Source organism: Alexandromys fortis, unplaced genomic scaffold (genome assembly GCF_014885135.2).
Source record: "Alexandromys fortis isolate MF-2015 unplaced genomic scaffold, M_Fortis_MF-2015_v1.1 scaffold_7, whole genome shotgun sequence".
NCBI lineage: Eukaryota > Metazoa > Chordata > Mammalia > Rodentia > Cricetidae > Alexandromys > Alexandromys fortis.
In genome coordinates this window covers 1,943,151-1,964,044 of record NW_026067920.1, presented here as the reverse complement: position 1 = coordinate 1,964,044, position 20,894 = coordinate 1,943,151, and the positions used below count along the sequence as shown (strand labels likewise).

Genomic DNA, 20,894 nt, shown 5'->3' with positions numbered 1-20,894 from the left:
AAAGCAAACAAAGGCACTACAACAGGCCAGGTTCTTACAAGCTTTGTAAGAAAAGAAAGAAAGCAGGGTGGGAGGGGAGAAAGCATGAAGCAATCAATATGAAGGAAGCGCTCCTGTTGGGTGGGAGCAACCATGCTTGACAAAAATGCTATTCATGAAAAGCCTGTCCTTAGGTGCTGCTGCTTTTGAGGTGTTTTCCTACTACTACACAGGGGCTGCTGCACTGGGTCTACTTCACACTCCTTACACAGCAGTGACTCACTGCTGCACTGGGTCTACTTCACACTCCTTACACAGCAGTGACTCACTGCTGCACTCGGTCTACTTCACAGTCCTTACACAGCAGTGACTCACTGCTGCACTGGGGTCTTGGCAGATTTAATTTACCACTCCATTTCCCCAACTCCATTTTAAGCCCTTCTCATATTTATAATTAAATACAATTATATGATAGCAATCTCTATGCAAACTCCTTTGTTCACAATTATGAATGCTCTCAAAACCAATTCTTTTTTTTTTTTTTTTGGTTTTTCAAGACAGGGTTTCTCTGTGGCTTTGGAACCTGTCCTGGCACTAGCTCTGTAGACCAGGCTTGTCTCGAACTCACAGAGATCTGCCTGCCTCTGCCTCCCGAGTGCTGGGATTAAAGGCGTGCACCACCATCACCGGGCTCAAAACCAATTCTTAAAGAAATTTGTACCAAAGACACTCTGGAATACCAAATGACCTTCCTGAAGGACCCTGCTAGCCGACACTCCCCTAACAGCCAGAGTGAGCAGCAGCTTCAGAACACAGACTGTTGGGATCTTGAAGACATTTAAGGAAGAAGTGCTCCAATATACCATTAGAGAGTGAAGTCTTGATAGACTAGAGGTAATGACTAGGAAATCAAAGCAACACCAACTTAAAAGCTGATGGATTAGTGAGTTTTCTTCGATTAAGAACAAAGTTTAGGACCCAGATGGATTCAAACCTCAGCTCTCCCATGTAGCAGATATTCTTGACAAGCCACTTCCCTCCTCAGTCTGTTCCCATGTCTGGACTATGCAGGGGACTCAGCTGTGAAGTATGTGAGGGTCTCTTAAAGGCCACCAATGACAAAGCCCATCTACTCAGCACACTAAGCCACTGCCTTGCTGAAATAAGGGAGCAGGGTCTGGAGCACGTCTCCCTTTCTCCTGTGCATGCCTGTGTTCCACAGAGCAGCAACTGAGGGCAGTGCTGTTACGTCTCCCTAACACGAAGTGCGTATGCTTGCACAGAAGCCACCCTCCCACCTCCACTGAAAGGGTACAGTGTTTCAGACACACTGTCTCCCTAGGAGAACATATTCATCTGTTCATACAAGGGGCAATGGCCTATATGTTTCTACACTTAAGTTCGTGTATTCTTCATTAAAAACCAGCCCATTATGCATTTCCCACCTTGAAAACAACAATGATTGGGTGAAAAAACAGAATGATTAAGTAGTTCTTGCTGCATAAAGACATGATACTGGGACATACACGGAGCATACTCACAAGGCCATGGTCCACTCGGAAAAATGCCATTTGACAGGGTTTATTCAAAAGATTAGAAAAAGCAATAAAGGCATCTGCAGTGTCTAGGTTCAAGATCAACACTGCAGCTATAAATGACATGCCCTGAACCTGAGGAAGGAGAGAAAGGTTATGTTAACTAATGTGGTCACAAAAGCCAGAGCAGCTTTTATTTATTAAGAGAAAACAAAACACCTTTCCGCTTTTTAAAAAGGCCCTCACAGTCACCCATTCACCCCTTAAATAAACCCTATCAGATCAGATCCACCTTCCTTGGAGCCACAGCTCTGCCTATCAGGCACATGCTCTCTCCCTCCATCCCCTACCCCTTCTAATGGAAAATCTAAGCCAACCTCACTTTAGGCCTCTGGCATGTGAAATACTGCACCTGGTATGTGTCATGCCGGGTTGTGGTGCTGTGGTCACCTGTATGAACTCAGCAGGCTTGCTTAAGTAAGACCATGCATACATTCACATCTGTTTAGCCACAAGTACAGCAGCATCACACTTTCGAAAAACTGTTCATGGTAAAGCCTTTTCTATTTAATTTCAGAGGTAAATCACATGCAAAATGTAAACATCACATCTAGTTAAAATGTGATGAATGCTACAGAGCAGCCATATCAGCCCAATTTCTTCAAGGAAACTGAATCAACTCATTTATTTCAAGATTTTTCATATTCTTCAAAGCCCACAACAGCATTCACTATGAGAGCTGGGCAATGTTTTGACTTTCTTTATAGACCATTACATCATAAAAAAAAAAAAAAAAAACTGGAAAGCATCACTTACATAACCCACATCCGGCCGGTAACAAGTATAAGCGCCCAAAATACTGTGCAACATGTCATGATATGGACCACCCTAAAAGGATTGACATACCAAAATCAACACATGCATAAGTACTGTTAGTCTCAGAATAGCATCCAATACTACTGTCACCACTGTGGCCCCGCTGATCACACGGGGGGACTTTGCTGAGCACTGTGCTAGCAGCTCTAGACGCATTATGCAGTTTAAAAAATGAGCTAGTAACTTGCTGTTAATGAGAAGTCTGCAATTCTGTCTATGAAGCTACTCTAGAAAAGCTAAAGGTTCAGCTGTGAGCAGTGCCCTCTGGAAATGCCCGCCTTTTGGCTCATGTTAAAGAGTCATACTCTTTTCCAAACTCAGTAGGTAAACCAGGTAGCGAAGACTCCTCAGAGTAAGTGACCTAAATGAAGTTCCTACTGCCCACATCTACCACATGCTCTTATACAACACAGGAATAAATATTCTTTCTGGTATATATGACTGGGAAGTTACTCCAAAGGTGTCTCTGGGTAGCTTATAAAGGAATGACATGAACTAGATTACCACATTTTCTTTTTTGATTTGGTTGGTTGGTTGGCTGGTAATGGAGTCTCACCGTATAGCCAAGGATAGCCAAATCCCTGCCTTAGCCTCTGAAGTGCAGGAATTACAGGCATATGCCACAATTTCCAGCAAAGACCATTACATTTTCACCTATTTTAAAAGCTGTATCAAAGAAACATTTTCAAAGCACATAGGGCCAAATAAAGAAAATACAATGGGGGTGGGGAGAGGCAAAATACAGGGCTGGGGACAATGGTGGCAGATCCATGAGCTGAGCTGACCTGAGGACTAGAATGACTGCAGAGAGTCTATGTGATCTGAGACTGAGAAAAACTATACTGTTCTTTCCTTAAAGGATTTTCCACCTTGTCATTCCATCTCCTCATGTTGGTGCCAGCTCTTTTCCTGAGTGCCCTTAGCTTGTGCTGGACTCTCAGGTTCTCTCCCCAGCCTTTGCATTTAGTATTATCCATTCCCAAGACTGAAAACCACTGACCCAGAAAGTTTCACTTAAAGGAAGCCTGAGAGAATAGGCTACCCAGAAGGGACCACAGAGCTTCCACATCCCATCTTTAGAGCTCACCCTCTGCTGCCAGGCAAGCACCAAGGGACTGTCCATCTCAACACTTCTGAAGCAGAATTCAGGGGACATGTTTCAGGAGAAGCCTTTTCAGACCCAGTAATACAAAGCTGGGCCTCAGTCTCTGTAGAGCCTTTACGGGCTCTTAGGGTTCCATGACCCTAAGGTTTGGCCCTCAGCACAGCAGGACCTTCACAACATGCTAAGAAGCCTGCCTTGCCATGCTCTGAGTTCCACTTGCTTCCTTGTCTCAAATCTCTGGTTTTACTTCTGCCCATGAGAAAGGATACAAGGCTTCCCCCGGCAGTCAAGAGCCCAGGCAGCATGAGCTCCTTCTGAAGACTCCCATGTTCCCACTTCTAAGCTGCCTGAAGTGAAAAGTCTTAAGTTGTTGGCGGATCCCACTGTCATTTAGTTTCAAATATAGTCAAAGATAACTAATAGTCAGTATAGGGCTGATGGCTTCCCTCTATGAGTCAAGTACTGAGAATGAGACTAGAAAGCTATGGAGATCATCCCTAATCACAGATGAACAGATCACGGGGCAGAGAGATTAAATGTTTTACTTGAGGTCAAACTACTAGTAAGAAGGCAACTGATCAGAATCAAACCCAAATCTGTGGGACCAAAGTCAACCCCCTTCATAAGGTAACACTACCTAAGCCTCTTCAGGGCTGGAGTCACAGGAGCCCCCACTGAGGTAGAAAGGCCCAAGTGTCCAGGAGGCAGAAGGCCTCTAAGGAGATGACTAGGCAGTGGGCTACAAGGTATGGTGTGGGATGAGGCCTCAGAAGTGTGCTGGGAGAGAGAGGCAATCCTTCAGAAAGAAAGAACTATTCTGAAGATGCCGCTCAGCTGAGTCCTCACATGCCACCAAGTCTGGGCAGTACTACCAGGGTTTATGAGCTAGACATTGAACCAAACTTCTGGACAGCTTTATAAACTTTTTCCCCTGCCTTGACTGAAAGAGTCTGAAGGACTCAAATGCAAACATTTCCAGCTGAATTAAGATCCTCTACACCTAGACACTGGGACCCTGCTTTGTAGAATTACTGAGACAGCAACAACCCTGTCACTGGAACCCAAAGAGTCCTCTTGGCCCTCCCTTCCCAGGCACCCATAGTACTCAGACTGGTGCTGCCCTCAAAGCAGGCTAGTGCCCGATTCCTGGCCAAGTCATGCTTGCTGCCTGCTTCTCAGCCACAAACCAGAATCCTAGAACTCTGTGCTCAACACACTCTGCTCTTGCTTAAGAGCAGTCCTTACCAGTTCTGCATCCACCAGAACAGAGAAACCCTGTGAAGAGGTTGCAGGGCCAACTGTGTCCTCATACACATTCTTGCACAGAAACAGGGTCCCAACACTTCTGTCCCAGTTGTGCTTCCACCAGGCACATGCTCTCTGTCAGACTACATTAATTAAACCTAGTGCATGCACAGACAAGACAGCTGCCTTCTTCCTGTATGCGACCTGATTCTCCACACTCCAGAAGAGGACAGTGCCTCTCCTGTGCTGTCAAGATTGTTCAGTCCAACCACATTCCTCCCAAGTCCACCGAAACTCAAAGTTCTGGGTCTATTCATTCTGCAGCCACTTAAACAACTCATTCTGTCTTGTTCCACCATAAACCACTGTGTGTAAGGCATGTTAACAAACTGGGAACCATGGTGCGTGACTTGAGATTTCAAATACTGATCGGCAGGCAAAAAAGTGACTGGAAGGAGGCACAACAGCCAGGAGAGGTGAGGGAGGCTGCTGTGGTGACCTACAATGCCTAGGCTCTCAAATAAGGCAGTGAGCATGGAGAAGGAAAAGGTGTAGAAATACTTTGGAAGAGAGCTTACAGGAGGGAGGTCTCAAGGAAAACCTCTGGGTGTACACCTCTTGGTTCAAAGAACACAAGGCCTTGAGAGAGGACTCTTAAGATCTACTGCCAGGCATCCTTGTCTGTGCCCAAATGGCTGAGGGGAGGCCTCCCTTGCTCCACTAACACCCAAAGAGTTCATCCCCATACCTCCTGGCTCATCATCTCAGAAATCCCACCACCTCTAATCAGCCAGTCATCCTGACTTCACCAAGGCTTTGAGGCACTCCTTGCTGGCTCTATTTTCAGCAGGTCCCTGAAATCACATGGAGACTCCTATCAAGAGAACACAGCTACCTAGAGTTCTATAAAGAGAAGAGCCTTTAATCCCTGCACTTGGGAGGCAGAGGCAGGCGGATCTCTGTGAGTTTGAGGCCAGCCAATTCTATAAGTGAGTTCTAGGACAGCTAAAGCTGTCACACAGAGAAAGCCTGTCTCAAAAAACCAAATTAAAAACAAAAACAACAAAAAACCAGAAGAGCATGAGCAACATTCTGACAACACAACCACCCATAAGCCCTCCACACCACCTACTGAGACACTGGAATGCATACTTTACAAAAAGAACCAATTACCTTTAAAATAAAAACATGATCCATAAGAACCAGTTACACTCATTTTAAATATCTAAATGCATTGTAGCGACACCCACCTAATTCCCCACCAAAACCCTATATAACAAAACCCTTTCAAGCAGGACTACAAATCCACGTGGCTCCACATTCACAAAACTTAAACAGATAACACTTGTGACAAATCCCCGCCACTTACTTGCTGGAAAATGCAGAGATTAGGAAATGTTCTAGAAATGTCCAGTTTAATAAGTTCCAGACTGGCCTCTCTGTCAGCTGTTGAAAACCCAGCATCTGTCAAAAGAGCAAAAGTCATTGCACTCCTCGGCACAGACAGGGTCATTACCAGGCTCTGAAGCTTTAGAACTGAGATAGAGAAAGATGCTCTCTACAAGCACAGATCAGTTATGCCTTGTTTACACAGTACGGCAATGTGGGAGTCCCCTCTGTGTGCTGTGATTACCATTAATGAATAAAGAAACTGCTTTAGACCTATAGCAAGGTAGAACTTAGGTAGGCAGGGAAAGCTAGGCTGAATGCTGGGAGAAAGAAGGACAGAGTCAGAGAGATGCCATGGAGCCATGGGGCCGCTGCCAGAGTCAGATATGCCGAAACTTTGCTGGTAAGCCATGGTCACGTGGTGATACACAGATTAATGGATATGGGTTAAATTAATATGTAAGAGCCAATAAGCTAGAGCTAATGGGCCAAGCAGTGATTTAAATAATATGGTTTCTGTGTGATTATTTCGGGGCTGAGCAGCCAGGAACCAACAAGCAGCTCAATCCCTCCAACAGTATCCACCTTCATGAAGAGTGCACGGCAAGTGCAGAATCTCTCACTCCAGGGATTACAACGCCTCACAGCACCAGCCAGAGCATCATCATATTATTTTCTAGAGTCTAAAAATCAAAATCTAGTTTGATTTACTTGTCATCAACAGCAATCAGGAAAATAAATACAAGCTGGGAAATGCGCACAATGAACCTAGGCATGGGAAATCATAGCAAAGATGATTGTTCCACATAAGGAATCTCTGGTGAGAATCTGTTATGTGTTGCCTCAAAAAACAAGTAAAACTACATGTGATCCAGCAATCCCGCTTCTGGGTGTGCAGCTAAAGGAAATGAGAATGTTCACTGCAGTACTATACATGGTAGTCATGAAACTCCTCAACCTACATGGCTGTCTGCAGGTAAACAGATGAAATAAAGGTAGCAGATATGGACAACAGATGAACTGAGAGATATTGTGCCAAGCAAATCAAGCACAGAAAAACAAGAACTGTACAATATCATTTGTGGATTCAATCTAAAAATGTTGAACTCAAAGAAATAGAAATCAGAATGGGTTTACTACAGGCAGGGGGGTGGGGCAGGAAGGAACCAGGGCCATACTGGTCAAAAGATACAAAATTTCAGATAAGAAAAAAATCCCTACAAAATAGTGGCTATAACAAATTATTCATAGTACCACTGGAACAGGTGAAGACCAGAGGAAAGTTGTTTTCCCCAGTTAAAAAAAAAAAAAAAAACACAACAAATTAAGGACTAGGGACATAGATCAGTAACAAAAAGATGGCCTAGTTTATGTAAGCCCTGAGCTCCATCTCCAGTGCTGAGATAGAGTGAGGGGGAGCAATCTATGTGAGGTAATAACATATTACCTAGTATAAATTACCTAGTCAAATCCTAACTGTTGAAATCCCTAAAGTCTAAAATCATGAAAATATAATTCTGAATTTTTAAAAACTTATTTAAAAGCATTTACTTACATTTTTATTATAAAGCTATGTTTCAAAACATGTTTGCATGCTAGGCATACAAAATCTTGTCAATTTAAAAAATAAAATAAAAATAAGAACAGCCTATGTTTAAATATTCATAAATAATGTTTTATATATTTTTAAATTCCAGTACCATATAAGATAGCATGAAAAATCACACTGCCCATCAATAGAGGCATTGTTCTTGTGTGCAATGGGGCTTTCCTCTAATCTCACAGATATGTACTGCTGCTGCCTCTAGAAGCCAGCACTCAATGAACCAGGCTACTGGGCAACTTTAATTAAGAAGCAACTGGGTCTGAGTAGGAGACACAAACCCTTTCAGGAACTGCAGGGTTCTATTCCTTCTACAATGTAACAATTCCTTTGCCATAAAGCCACACTGGAGCCAGTGCTGAGTGCTACTGTTGTGAGGGGCTGCTCAGCGAGGGCAGAGTTGTACCTTCATTCTCCACTTCTGAGCCGCCAGTGCTGAGGGACCGCCACCGCTCCTTGGCCCGGGCAAGACAGATGTCAAAGAGCTCTGAAAGAAATGTCACTGGTGAGTCTTACTTGTACACGTTCCTTCACCAATGCCTGTGGTGATAGCTTGTTTGTACAAATAAAGCTTGCCTGAAGATCAGAGGGCGGAGCTAGTCACTAGCTAACCATAGAGGTCTGGAGGTCTGTACAGACAGACAGGAAATGATATGGCTGAGTAGAGAGAGGAAGTGATAAGGTGGGAAGAAACAGGAACTTAGTTTCTTTTTGGCTGGGAAGTTGAGAGGTAAGGTTGCCATGGTTTTGCTCTTTTGTTGCTCTGATCTCTCAGCATTTTCCCCAATATCTGTCTCTGAGCTTGTATCATTAAAACCCATTAGAACTTGTACTACAAACACCAGAGAACATTATCTCCTTCTCCAGGACAAAGTAAGGCATTCTTCCCAGTTTAGCCTGAAAGCACCCTGCCAAAAGACAACTGTTTACAAAGGAAGACCACAAACACTGCCACGGAGCTTGGTGTCTTCCTCTGCTACACAGCTACCTCTTCATATCTTGCTCTCACTTTCTGTGATTGGCCTACTGCCTCTTAGAAGGTCAAAGTCTCTTGCTTACTTCTGTATCTAGACCTAGCCCTAGGGGCTGAAGAGATCAATCAGTATCTCATCTCTGAACTAAGGGTAGACAGAGTCTAACTGGTTTCTAATGGCTTTGGGTCATAATCTCCAAAGACAATCCCAAATGCTTTAATCTTAAATAGTGACATTCTTAAAGTCTAAAATCCTAAAAATAAAATTCTAAAAGAAAAAAATTTAAAGACATTTACTTACATCAAGAGGGGGATTTGAGAAACAAAAACAACAGAATACTTCATGTGCTGCTTTGTACAGCAAAATAGTCATCACAGTGTGAACTGTAAGCATCACAGTGGATGAAGGACATTGTATGCTTAAATCACAAGCAGATGACCTATACACACAGAAATATGCTGAAAAGGAAAGTGTATGAACAGCTCTATCACTATGGTTCATAACTGTATTCTAATGTTCCAACTGGCCATGTGAAACATTGTGTCAAACGATCTAAATCTTTGATCAAAACTATGACAGGTTACCATTGTACATGTAGTCACCCAAAGAGCCCAGACTTCAAAGAATGTTCTACAAATACAGATGTCCAATCTGCATACACACAATCCAGACCATAGTAATGCACATTCACACAGTCAAATCTGAAAGAATGCACAAAATCAATTGGGGCAATTTCTACTTGGAACATTGAAAGTGGCATGAAGACAAAGCACAGAGCAAAGGGGCTAGAAAGATGGCTCAGCAGTTAAGAGCACTTGACTCATCTCCTAGAGGACCTAGGCTCAGTTCTCAGCATCCACACTGTGGCTCACAACCACCTGTAACTTCAGTTCCAGAGGATCTAACACCCTTTCTGGCTTCTTAAGACACTACATACATGTGGTACACAAGCATACGTGCAAGCAAAACACCCATACCCATAAAAAAAATAAACACAACGTTAAAACACACACACATGCATACATTTATGCATATACACATACAACATAACAAACTGTAAAAAATGCTGGGGGCTTAAAAAATGGGGGAGGCTTAAAAACAAAACAATAAAACCATTTTACAGGAGTAGAATATGGGCAGCTCCATGGAGGTAGCCCACAAAAGCTGACACATACACCACGCTGCTCTTTCCTTTAGGCCATGGTTCTCCTTGGAGACACATCCATGTTAATTTTCTAAGTTCTTTGAGGATTCACCATACACAGACATGGCTGTTCCCCGTGACACCTGTTGCCTGGTCTCTTGAACTATACTTCCCGTACCCATTCCACTTGCATTCGACAAACCACAGAAGCAGAAGCTGCAGAAGCAGTACCAGTGATCAGCCTGAAACACTGTTGCCAGCTTCTAGAGGTATTCCACATATTTTATTTTCAACAGGTAAGTAACTGCTGACTTCTTCAGACAAATGCTGCTTGACTTCCTGAAAAGCTACTGAATGTCATTAGCTTGGAGACACACCACTGCAGACAAATTTTTTTTTTAAATACTCGCATTTTAGACCTTGCTGCTTTGCACAACCAATCCTTCCAGAGAATTTGACCTTCTCTTGTAGCCTTTTCTTCATGGGAACCATTTTTGAAATCCAGTTTCCAGGATTTCAATATTCAGAATTTTAACTTTCAGAACTATGATTTCTGAGATTAAGATAAGTGCTGTCCTTCAGATAAGAACATGAAGAGCTTGCTATCCATATGGCACAGGATTCCTCATCTTGCTGCTGGAAGGGTTGGGGTGGGGGAACTGGTACTCTGAACATGCAGAGTTCTCTAAAACCAAGGATTCTTGCTGTCAGAGAATTGTCTTAGGTCTCCAAATCTCTCTCATATTCAGAACCTGCGTTCCAGCAGTTCTGCTCCCCAGGTGGTTTGCTAATAGTCAGGTAACTTCATTTCCAAATAACCGCTACATGTTGACAGACTGGACCACTGGAATGCCACAAGCCATGCTCGTGGCTCAACAGCACACACAGACCTCTGGGGACACCCATGTCCCACTCCCTGTACCGCTGGCATTCTATCTGAGGGATGCTGACAAATCACTGCCTTTCACCATGGCTAACACTTCACCTTTCCCATCATTTACTCTGCAGGGTAAAGCATAGCAGCCTTCATGCATTTTACTGAATGGCATTATTATAATCCAGCCAGTAAAGTGTTGACTAATGATCTCATTCTGGCCTTGTGACAGCTCTAACATGCATACAATCAATGCTTGTGTGTCATGTCAAAAGGGCACAGTTATATCATAAAACTTTATATCATTGTTATCCAAAAGATAAACACAAAGGTGTCCAGGGCTGGGGGCTAGAGCATGCACTGGGACCTCTGCCCACTCACCTTCCAGGAGGTGGGCATGTTCTGATATGGGAAGTCCCAGCTTTGTTCTTTTTATAAGCTGAACAATTAGAAATTTACTGCAACTCAACCTAATTGGACTATTAAGACTTCATTTGTAGAGAAGTCAGGCTTGGAATCCAAAATTAAGAGTTTTGTTCAAAATATTTTTGTCATTCTCAGAGGAGGTACATAAAATAACTGCATGGCATGTGACCACCAGCGCTCCACATGACAAGTGAAGAACTCAATAGCTACAAGCAGAGACTGGCCACCCAGGAATGAGGAGAGTCCATATTCGAGCTCACAGACTCTCCCCCAGTTTTACTGTCAGCATGTATGGTAGCAGGAGCAGAACAGTTATACTTTTATCTCAGAACCCCAGGCTCCAACCTCTTTTTAAAATTCTACTTACTATTGTGCATCACATATGTGTGATGGGGGAAGGACACACGTGTGCCACAGCATACATGTAGAGGCCAGAGGACAACTCTGTGCCATCACCTCTCTTCCTCCACCTTTATATGGGTTTCAGGAATCAAACTTAGATCACTAGGTTTGCATGCTAAGTGGATGCAAACCATCTAAGCAATGCCACCAAGGCCCCTAGCCCCAATTTCAAAGTACAAGCCTATCTTCCCTAGGAGTAAGGCTTGGGTGTTTTATGTGTGAGTTGTGTATGTGTCAGAGGGAGGTTGGTGTGTTTATTTGTTTGTTGTTGCTGTCAATCCCCCACACAACCCCAGTGCTGGGATACAGACAGGAGCACAATGCCTGATCAAGAGTGAAGCTTGGTAGTGCTACTGGACACTGCCAGTCTCAGTAAGTTTCTATTTCTACAACCACAAAAAGAATAAAACTCTGGGTCTTCCCAAGACAGAACATGAACTTCAGAACCAGCCAGAAGTGGAATGAGAATCTTGATCTCACATACACTGGCCAGAGATACAGGGCACAGTGCCTAACCTTTATCAGGAATAAAAGGAGGTCCCAAGACCTGCCTGAGACCATCATAGCTGCTGTTAAATAAGACATGAGGTAGTGAACAGCAGCTGGTGCTTGGCACCCAACAGACCAAGATCTGGGAGGAACAGTACAGTGATGTCAGAGCCATGTTCATAAAGTGCATTTATTCATTCAACAAATACTTCATGGGGACCTGCCACATACAAAAGATTAGACTGGGCATAAATGACAGAGTAGACAGCAGTGCAGCAAGATCACTATGTGGGGACAATGGACAAGATGCAGCATTCAGAGCAGACAGACAAACTATATAAGAGGGAGATAGTACCAAAGCACAGGTAGATGGGCAAAATGTATCCAGAATTAGGTAGCTTCTTAGCCTCATCTGTTATCATCTAGTACATCACAGGTTTTAAGTAACTTAAACTAAAGCATCAGTGAGAGCCAAAAATTAAATATGCAAACACTACATAATATCTGATTAGCCACACAGGAACTGTTGGCAGAGTTTAGAAGACTTTCAAGCACAGACATCTTTGCGTGCTCAGTAACTTCTCACCTCTTCTTCTGAGAGGCTAAGATCTACTTCAAGTCAGATATTACACATCTTCTCACATAACACAGTAACCTAACTAGAGGTGTGAAGGCTTAAGAGTCTCTACCAGAGTAAAAGCAGCTTGACTTCAATGTGCAGGTAGGCATGGGGGCCATAAGAGGAAGAAGAAAAGCCTGCCTGCCAGAGCAGCTTACTTTCAACAGCAAGAAATGCAACTCCCCTGTATTAAGGCTTCATGTTCAATCTGTGTGCTCCTAGAACTCTAGTATCCAGAGCCTAACTGGGCACTAGAGATACATGAATAAGTAAATCAAGGCTGGTGTGGCAGAACACAAAAGAGATTTGGGAATCTGTTTTAGAGATAAGGTCTCACCCTGTAGCCCAGACTGTCCTAGATCTCCCAACAACCCTTTAGCCTCAGCCTCTCAAGGGCAGGTGTGTACCACCATGCCCACTTGTTTTTTCTCAAGGTTCCAATACTAGAGATTGAATCCAGGGCTTTGCATCTTCCAGCCAACCACTCTAGAATGGAGCTAAGTACTTGAGAGACATGATAAACAGCTTAAAAACTTCAACTATGGGTCTACCCCCTCCCTTACATGATAGCTTAATGCCCTAATGATACCAGTCCTAGCCTCTCTAGGGCTGAAAAGACAAACAAACAAACAACAACAAAAACCTACCAAAGGGCATCCTAAGTACCTAACCACCTCTACTCTCCTAGCTGACTTTTGAGAAGAGACTCTGCCTATTGAACCCCACTGAGACTTGGAGCCCTGTGTCTGCTGCTCTAACCTCTCTGGAAACTGGAGCAGCCAGCACTGAACCCACTACCCAGATACCCTCAAAAAAGACAGACTTACCTGGCCTTTCCATCACAGCTTCATGGCAGTGGTTACCATCCACCCTAACATGGCAAAAGTAACAGAAGGGAGTCCCAGAACCCCGGAGATGGACCTCAATGCCTAGGATCACGCGGACACTCACCGTGGGTGATGTTCAACTCGTTGCCAATGGCCAAGCTCCATACTTTGCCTCTTACACTTGGAGGAATTCCCTGCCACCACAAGTCTCGAACCTTCTTAGAGCACCACCTAAACAGAATGGAAGCCAGAGTTTCTGAGAAAGATGAGATGAGAAAGGCTCATTTGCACATAAGCCCCACCCCCTCGTCCCTTCCTTCAGGAGCTCACCCTCTTGGCTCTACTGAAATCCAGATAACCCTTCCACTGCTGTGCCAGGCACCGTGAACCAGGTTGTAAGTGACTGGCAGAAGCACACATGAAGGACTGAAAGTACTTTCTGAGCAGAAAACACAGACAGAGGAAACAGACTGGCCTCCTAAGGACTGTAGAGAGCTGTGCATAGGTTAGAGGTGCAGGGCACAGGGAAAGCATGCTGGGCATGGGGCGGGGGGGGGGGGGGGGGGCGTGGCAGCAGCTCTCTTCTACAGAAGTGTAGTAGGACAGAGGCTTCAAAGGGCCTTACAGGGCAGCCCAGAGACAGGTGACAGTCACACACTACTGTAGACAGGATGCTAATTGGGAAAATCTGAATAACACTGTCATTCAAGTCAGTTGATCACAATGACCCTGCCTATGCTGTGCTGACCACACAAGAATAAAACGAGATATACAGTAGATCCTCAGAAGTGAGAATGCCACAGCTGCCAGACACTGTGGGGTTCCACTCTGTACTGACACTGCAGGATGACATCAAAGACAAGTGGTTTCCACCCTCAGAGAGAGACAGATGCTCAAGCAGACTGTGCCAGGAGACTCGGGAGTTTTCCCTACGGAGAGGAGGGAATATCTTCCCTGGAAAGATTGAGCTAAAGAATAAACAGGATTTAGAAGGATGAAGAGGTTCAGGACACTGTAGACAGCAAAAGGGCAGGCAAAATTCCAGAGGTTACAGATTAACAGTTCCCACTGGTGTGGCCCCAGGGAACAGTCTGCAGAGGCAGGGCAGGCCATCTCTACAGAAGGCTGTCCACCAAGGGACACAGTTCAAATTTCATATGGAGACTCACAAGAAGTATGCAGTGACACAAGCATAAGCTTTACAAACATGGCTCAGGCTTAAAGATAAACTGGAAGATGCTGTGACCACGTCCAAGGAACAACAAGGCCGCACCAAGGCAAAAACTAATTTTATCAAAGGCTTCACAATGTGTTCATTCAATTACAGCTGCTGCCCACAGACTCAAGAAAGGAGTGGCCACACTCAGTAGGCAACAGCGAGACAATGCTTACATGGTTTCCCAGTTGGGCAAGATCTCATTATTCCAGGTGAGGACGGCATTTCCGATGCTCTCTTCAACCTTGCACCTTTCCTCCAGCTGCTTCTTCCGCCTCTGGGCTTCTTTAAGCTCTATAAACCATAATTAAAACGAAGAAGAAAACACTGAGCAGCCAGTACCCACCATTTTCAAGTTCTGTGATTCTTCACAAAGAATCACGTTGCAAAAATATCAGAAAAATAACAGTGAAGTAGGAGTTTGAGATGTGGTTCAGTGGTTAAGTGTTCACTGCAGAAGCATGAGATTTAGATCTCTACACCCATATAAAAGCCGAGTATGGTCTTATGCATGCCTGTAACCCCAGCACTAAGGAAAATAGAGACAGGAGGATTGCTAGTGGCTACCAGTCTAGTCAAAAAACACAGGCTTCAAGTTCAGCAACAGACTGTATCACAAGACCACTCATGTTCCCTACCACTCTTCCTGAATGTGATCCCTAAGCTTATTCCTAACAGTTTGTGCAGTATTATTACTACTGTTGTTGTTGTTGTTATTATTATGTGTATGGGTGTTTTGCATATATAAGTATGTATGTGTATACATATATGTGTGTGTGTGTGTGTGTGTGTGTATGTATGTATCATGTACATGCCTGGTAACCTCAGAGCTCTAAAGAAGGCATCAAACCCCTGGAACTGGAATTACAGATGGTTGGGAGTTACCATATGTGTGCTGCGAACAGAGCTTCTACAAGGGCAACAAGTACTCTCAGCCATTGAGCCATGGTTCTAGTCCTTCCTTGTACTTTACTTTTCTGTGGAAGATCATGCACACAATTCCTTAGTTTACTCCATATTAACTTCTACATCCATGGGTTCTCCAGCCTCAGACTCAGGTCTGTACCAAACATGAGCACACTGTTTTCTTGTCATATTCCCTGAACAATCCTCTGATAAATATCTACATAGTGTAAAACTATTATGGGTAATCTACAGATGACCTGAAATATATAGGAGGATATACATAGTTTATATATACATAGAATATGCCATTTTATAAACAAACCTTAAGCAACTTTAGATTCTGGCAACAGCAAGAAGTTGTGGAACCCACTCACTCATGGATACTTGAGGACAGTTATAGTTTTTTATGATGAGACATAACAGAATTTACTAATCACTTTATATAATTTCATAACATTAATTTATACCATAATGCACCCCAATCACTATCATATCTAGAACTTTCTCATCTTCTCCTTGACTGAATTTGTTTTTATTAACCACTAACTCCCTGTCTGCCCCTCCCCAGGTGGATCCCCTTCTGCTTAAGAGGATCTCAATACACTGTCTCTCGGCAGTCAAAGAAACAGAATCATAGTATTTGTCATTTGGTTCCTGGTTTGCTTCATTATGGATCAATCAGGTTCAACCATTCTGTAACATGTCAGAATTTCCTTCTAAAGGGTGAATGATATTCCATTTATTTATTATATGTACTTTTAAAATACTCTAGAGTCCTACAAAGAGAGTTTCAGGACAGTCAGGGCTGTCACACAGAGAAATCCTGCCTCAAAAAAACAAAAACAAAACAATCACTCCAGATCCAGAGCTATAGGTATGGTAGTTTGAATGTAATTTGCCCTATAGGCTCATAAAGAGTGTCATTATTAGGAGGTGCGGTCTTATTGGGAAAAGTGTGTCTGAGTTCTTAGATCAGAATGTACAACTCTCAGCCCCTTCTCCAGCAGCATGTCTCCCTGCATGCCACCATGATCTGCACCATGGCGATAGTGAACTAAACCTCTGAAACTGTAATCCATCATCAATTAAATATTTTTCTTTATAAAAGTTGCCATGGTCATGATGTCTCTTCACTGCAACAGAACCCCAACTAAGACATTAGGTGTTGCAAAGGAACTTACCAAATCCACTCATATCTGTGAAAATAGCCCAAGAAGGGGAAAACAGCTGCATGTCACTATTGGCTGCAATTCTTTCTAGCACATACTTCTTACCCTACAGTCTCTTTTCTCATGTAAGTCTATGTGTTCCTTGTGACAGGTTCTTGTTATATAGTAAAGACTGGCTTTGAACTCAAGTCTCCTGCCTCAACTCCCCAACTGGTTAGGTTAGCAGGTATGTGGTACCATACCCTCCTCTCATGTAAGACTCTTATGCTACCAGGAATAGAGAGAAGTATCATTGTTTGTTTAATGGAAAAACTATACATGTTGAAGTGTAAAGACCGTCATGGAGGAGAGCTCCGGAAGGGAAGAAGAAAGCACCCACACCACAGGATGTGACGCGCTTTCACGGTACCTCGTTTCTTGGCCTGCACCACCATCTCTTCATATTGCTGTCTGTGCTTTTGGGCTTCTTCAGCTGGTTTTGCTGGGAGATTTCTTGATAGGAAATAAGTAGGTTTGCATGTTACAACTAGAAAAAGTCTGAGGAAAAAAATTCCTGAAGCATTATTGAATAAAAGTTAAAAAACCCAAAGTAAAAAAAAAATCAATTATTTAAAACTATAATTCTTTCATAACCTAAAACTCTATTTGTTTTGTCAAGACAGTTTTACATAGCCCAGGAGACCCTACTACCGTAGCAGCGCAAGTGCTGGGACTATAGGTATATGCTACTTTGCTCAGCTGGTGACAGAGCCTGGGGCCTTACACACACTAGTCAAGAGTTCCACCACCGAGCTATCTCCCTGCAGAGACATTTCTTACAAAGCAAAATACTCACTGTGAAATATTGGGTTATAAAGATACAGACAAAAAAGTACTCTATTCTGCAAAGAAACTGATTTGACTGCAAAGCAGTAGTGTCAACGGCTGATCCTCACATCAGGATGACCTCACAGTATTATTATATGCCCGTTTAAGAGCTCAGTTTCATATCAGTTCTTGTGATAATCACTCTGTCTGCTACAACACTTTAAGAAACATTCCTCTGGATATGTCTATGAGGGTATTTCCAGACTAGTTTAAAGAAGGAATGTGGGTGATACCATGCCAAAGGCTGGAGGAAGCAAGCTAAGCACCAGCATTATTTCTGCTCCCTGACTGCTGATGCAATGTCATCGGCACCTCACACGCCTGCCACCCTGCCTTCTCCACCATGATAGAGTAACCCTCAAACCGTGAGCCAAAATAAATCCTTACTTCCTTGAGTTTCTTTTGCTGGGTATTTGCCACAGCAATGAGAGCAATAACTAATATAGTTCTGTAGTTCCTTTGTTCTTTTCTATACAAATGCACACAGAAGCTATACGCATTCCATAGAAAATGCCAGTGGACTCTGGCAGCTGACTTCATGAGATGTGGTGGCGCCTGGTCTACAGCTCATAAATACCATAACCATAACCACTAAGTTCCCAGTGAGACTGCAACCCACAACCACTGGCTAAACGTGGCAAGTCCCCAGTCTACCTCTCAGTACACTAAAAAGCTGGTCTTCTCTTCACCCTAAAGTCCCAACCTCCTCCTTTTCAGCGTTTCCCCAATTCATGGTCTCCAAGAACCAGGAACTAACAGTAGATACACTCCTGCTTAGACTTCACATTTTAATTTTTTTAATTATATTTTCTCTTTTTTTCTCTCCTCCCTCTCCTCTCCTCTCCTCTCCTCTCCGCTCCACTCCTCTCCTCTCCCCTCCCTTCCCCCCCTCTCTCTGTGTGTATGTATGTATGTGTGTGTATTCAGAGGGTAACTTTCAAAAGTCAGTTGTCTCTTTCTACCATTCAGGTGCCAGGAATCAAACTCGTCATCAGGCTTGTCTGATGGCACATCAGCCAGTGTCTTTCTAAAGACACTGACCATCTCGCTGACCTGACTTCACAGTTTTAAATATCAGAAATGGACAGGACCCTGGAATTGCCTAGCCCAGTGCTGGACAGCCTGTTGTTGTTCTTCCTCAAGTAGGAGACCTTCTCACCAATACACTTTTCTGTGTAAATTCATAATTAGTTTAGCTATGACCTCTTCCTCCAGGAAGATCTCCAAGCATGATCTCTTCACCACACAGCAGGAATAGTAAGGCACCACCCAAGAAACTCCACAGGCCACTCTAGGAGGTGTCCTGCAGACAAAGGTACCTTCAAAGTACCACTTTGGAGCATGCTTACAGGGTTCCTTGCACTCCCAAATTGGCCTTATACTTACAATGGCTACACAATGTAAATCTGGATGGTAAACTATAAGCAAATACTGCCTGAAAGGAAAATCCTGGTTAAATTTCTATGACACAGGACAGTTTCCCAAGTCACCATTTGGTGTCACATTGAGTGAAGGCTGACAGAGAGGTAACTCTCCTGCCCTTTCCTGCAAGCTAGCCTCATCCCCACAGCAGACAGCACAGAGGCTCTTCCCCAGACTCACGCAGGTCTGTCCTCAAGGATGAGTGCTGTGGTGGACAACGGCTCAAAATCCAGGTTCTTCCTCACATTCTGCTTTGGAGAGGGTGGCCTGCTTGGTCTTCCAGCCTTGTCTTCATATTCCTAGGACAAAAATACCAAGGTGACTCTGGGCCCAGCCAGTTTCCGATTATCAAAAAAGGAGCTGCTTATAGCCAAGTTAGTTCACTGTAAGGATGAGCACAACTCCAAGTCTTCCCTGCTGTTGAGAAGGAAAAGCACAGGCTGAAGGGGCCCAAGATCTCCCTACTGTGCTGATGTTTAGGGTAGGACTGCATACTTCCCCTGCAGGTGGTTATGAAGCTAGACGGGTCTGTAGCCCTTTAACCAGGATTCCCCACAGTGGCAGGTCTTCTGTACTTCTGGGTAAGAGATGAATGGCTATTGTAATGGTCACTGCTATACCATCACTACACAATGTCCTGTCAATAATTCTACCATGCCCTGGAAGTCGAAAGGTGACCTCCATACACAGAGTCACTAATTTGATTCATAGACTGCAGCCACAGGAGCTTAGTCACACCTGGTGACCCACATTCCAAACACCCAGTTGAAGGGTTCAGGAGAGTCAGCTTCCAAAATAATGTATGATTTGGGATCCCTGTAAAATCAAAACATATTATTTTCTGGTTGTTTATCCCAGGTGAGGTGCATCCCTAAGGGAGACAATCTGGTTGAAAAAAAAAAAAAGCAAGTGTGTAATTGCCACAATCCTATGAAGATTTATCGACACAAGCTAGAATATTATTCTCTCACCCAGAAAAGCCAGCTAAGGCTTCTAAAAAGTACAACAACTTCTGTACACTGGGGCACATAGGGCTAGGATCCTACCTTGCTTACTCCAAAATGGTCCCATAGAAGGGGAAAATCCCTTTCAGGTACCTATCTATCCAGAACTGAGAGACTGACACTGGCTTCAGACCCTGTACAGGGCTGAGCGGTGACAGTTCAGTACCAGCAGCAGGATGCTCCAAGTCCAGTAAGTAAGTAGGTGTCAATATCTTCAGGACAATAGGAAATCTACCCAAGGCTTTGTGCTGACAGTGATTCTAAGGCATTTGGAATTCTGGCAAGAATTAGTAACAATAACCCCATTGGATGCTACCTATCTCCTGAGCCTGGTCTAGTGCAATTTATGTTACAGCCAGTAATCTCGGGTCATAAATGCGATCCCCCAGAATCTGGATGCTTCTTTCCATTTGCTGTGGCTCCAGACACCATCTGACCTGACCTACCTAACAATCAGTATGGTTAATATCACCCCACCTTACAGACAAGGTGATGCACGTTCAAAAAGTTACTAGGGCTGCAGGTCCCTCTGCACTGCCACCCTAAGGAGGCCAGACCTTTTTTGTGACTATACCCAAACAAATGTGTAGTTCAGAAAAGAAAACATGGGTTGGGAGGCTTCTGAAACCAGGTTGGACTTGAAACAAAACACAGATCCACTAACCAGGAGCTAAGACTCCAAGCAAAGCATGTTCTTAGACTTCTCAGTCCTGGTCCCCACAGCTACCAGGTGGACATGAGCACTATCAGGGCAGGTTGCTGCCAACAACAGGGAGAAAGCCATGCAGTCAGCACAGCCCCTGCAGCACAGGGATAGGATTGC

At 43.8% G+C, this 20,894-nt stretch overlaps 1 protein-coding gene across 3 annotated transcripts in view; it reads right to left on the bottom strand.

Annotated features, from left to right (window-relative positions):
- Nucleotides 1-20,894, bottom strand: part of Tbc1d14 (TBC1 domain family member 14) — an 88,113-nt gene that overhangs the window by 11,287 nt on the left and 55,932 nt on the right. For all 3 annotated transcript variants that reach the window (XM_050141016.1, XM_050141018.1, XM_050141017.1), the window contains 8 exons: nucleotides 19,248-19,366; nucleotides 17,188-17,270; nucleotides 14,880-14,997; nucleotides 13,612-13,718; nucleotides 8,139-8,219; nucleotides 6,110-6,204; nucleotides 2,331-2,402; nucleotides 1,521-1,649 (listed from right to left, as the gene is read on the bottom strand). In XM_050141016.1, coding sequence (XP_049996973.1) covers nucleotides 1,521-1,649; nucleotides 2,331-2,402; nucleotides 6,110-6,204; nucleotides 8,139-8,219; nucleotides 13,612-13,718; nucleotides 14,880-14,997; nucleotides 17,188-17,270; nucleotides 19,248-19,366 — 804 coding nt within the window. The remainder of the gene's footprint in view (nucleotides 1-1,520; nucleotides 1,650-2,330; nucleotides 2,403-6,109; nucleotides 6,205-8,138; nucleotides 8,220-13,611; nucleotides 13,719-14,879; nucleotides 14,998-17,187; nucleotides 17,271-19,247; nucleotides 19,367-20,894) is intronic.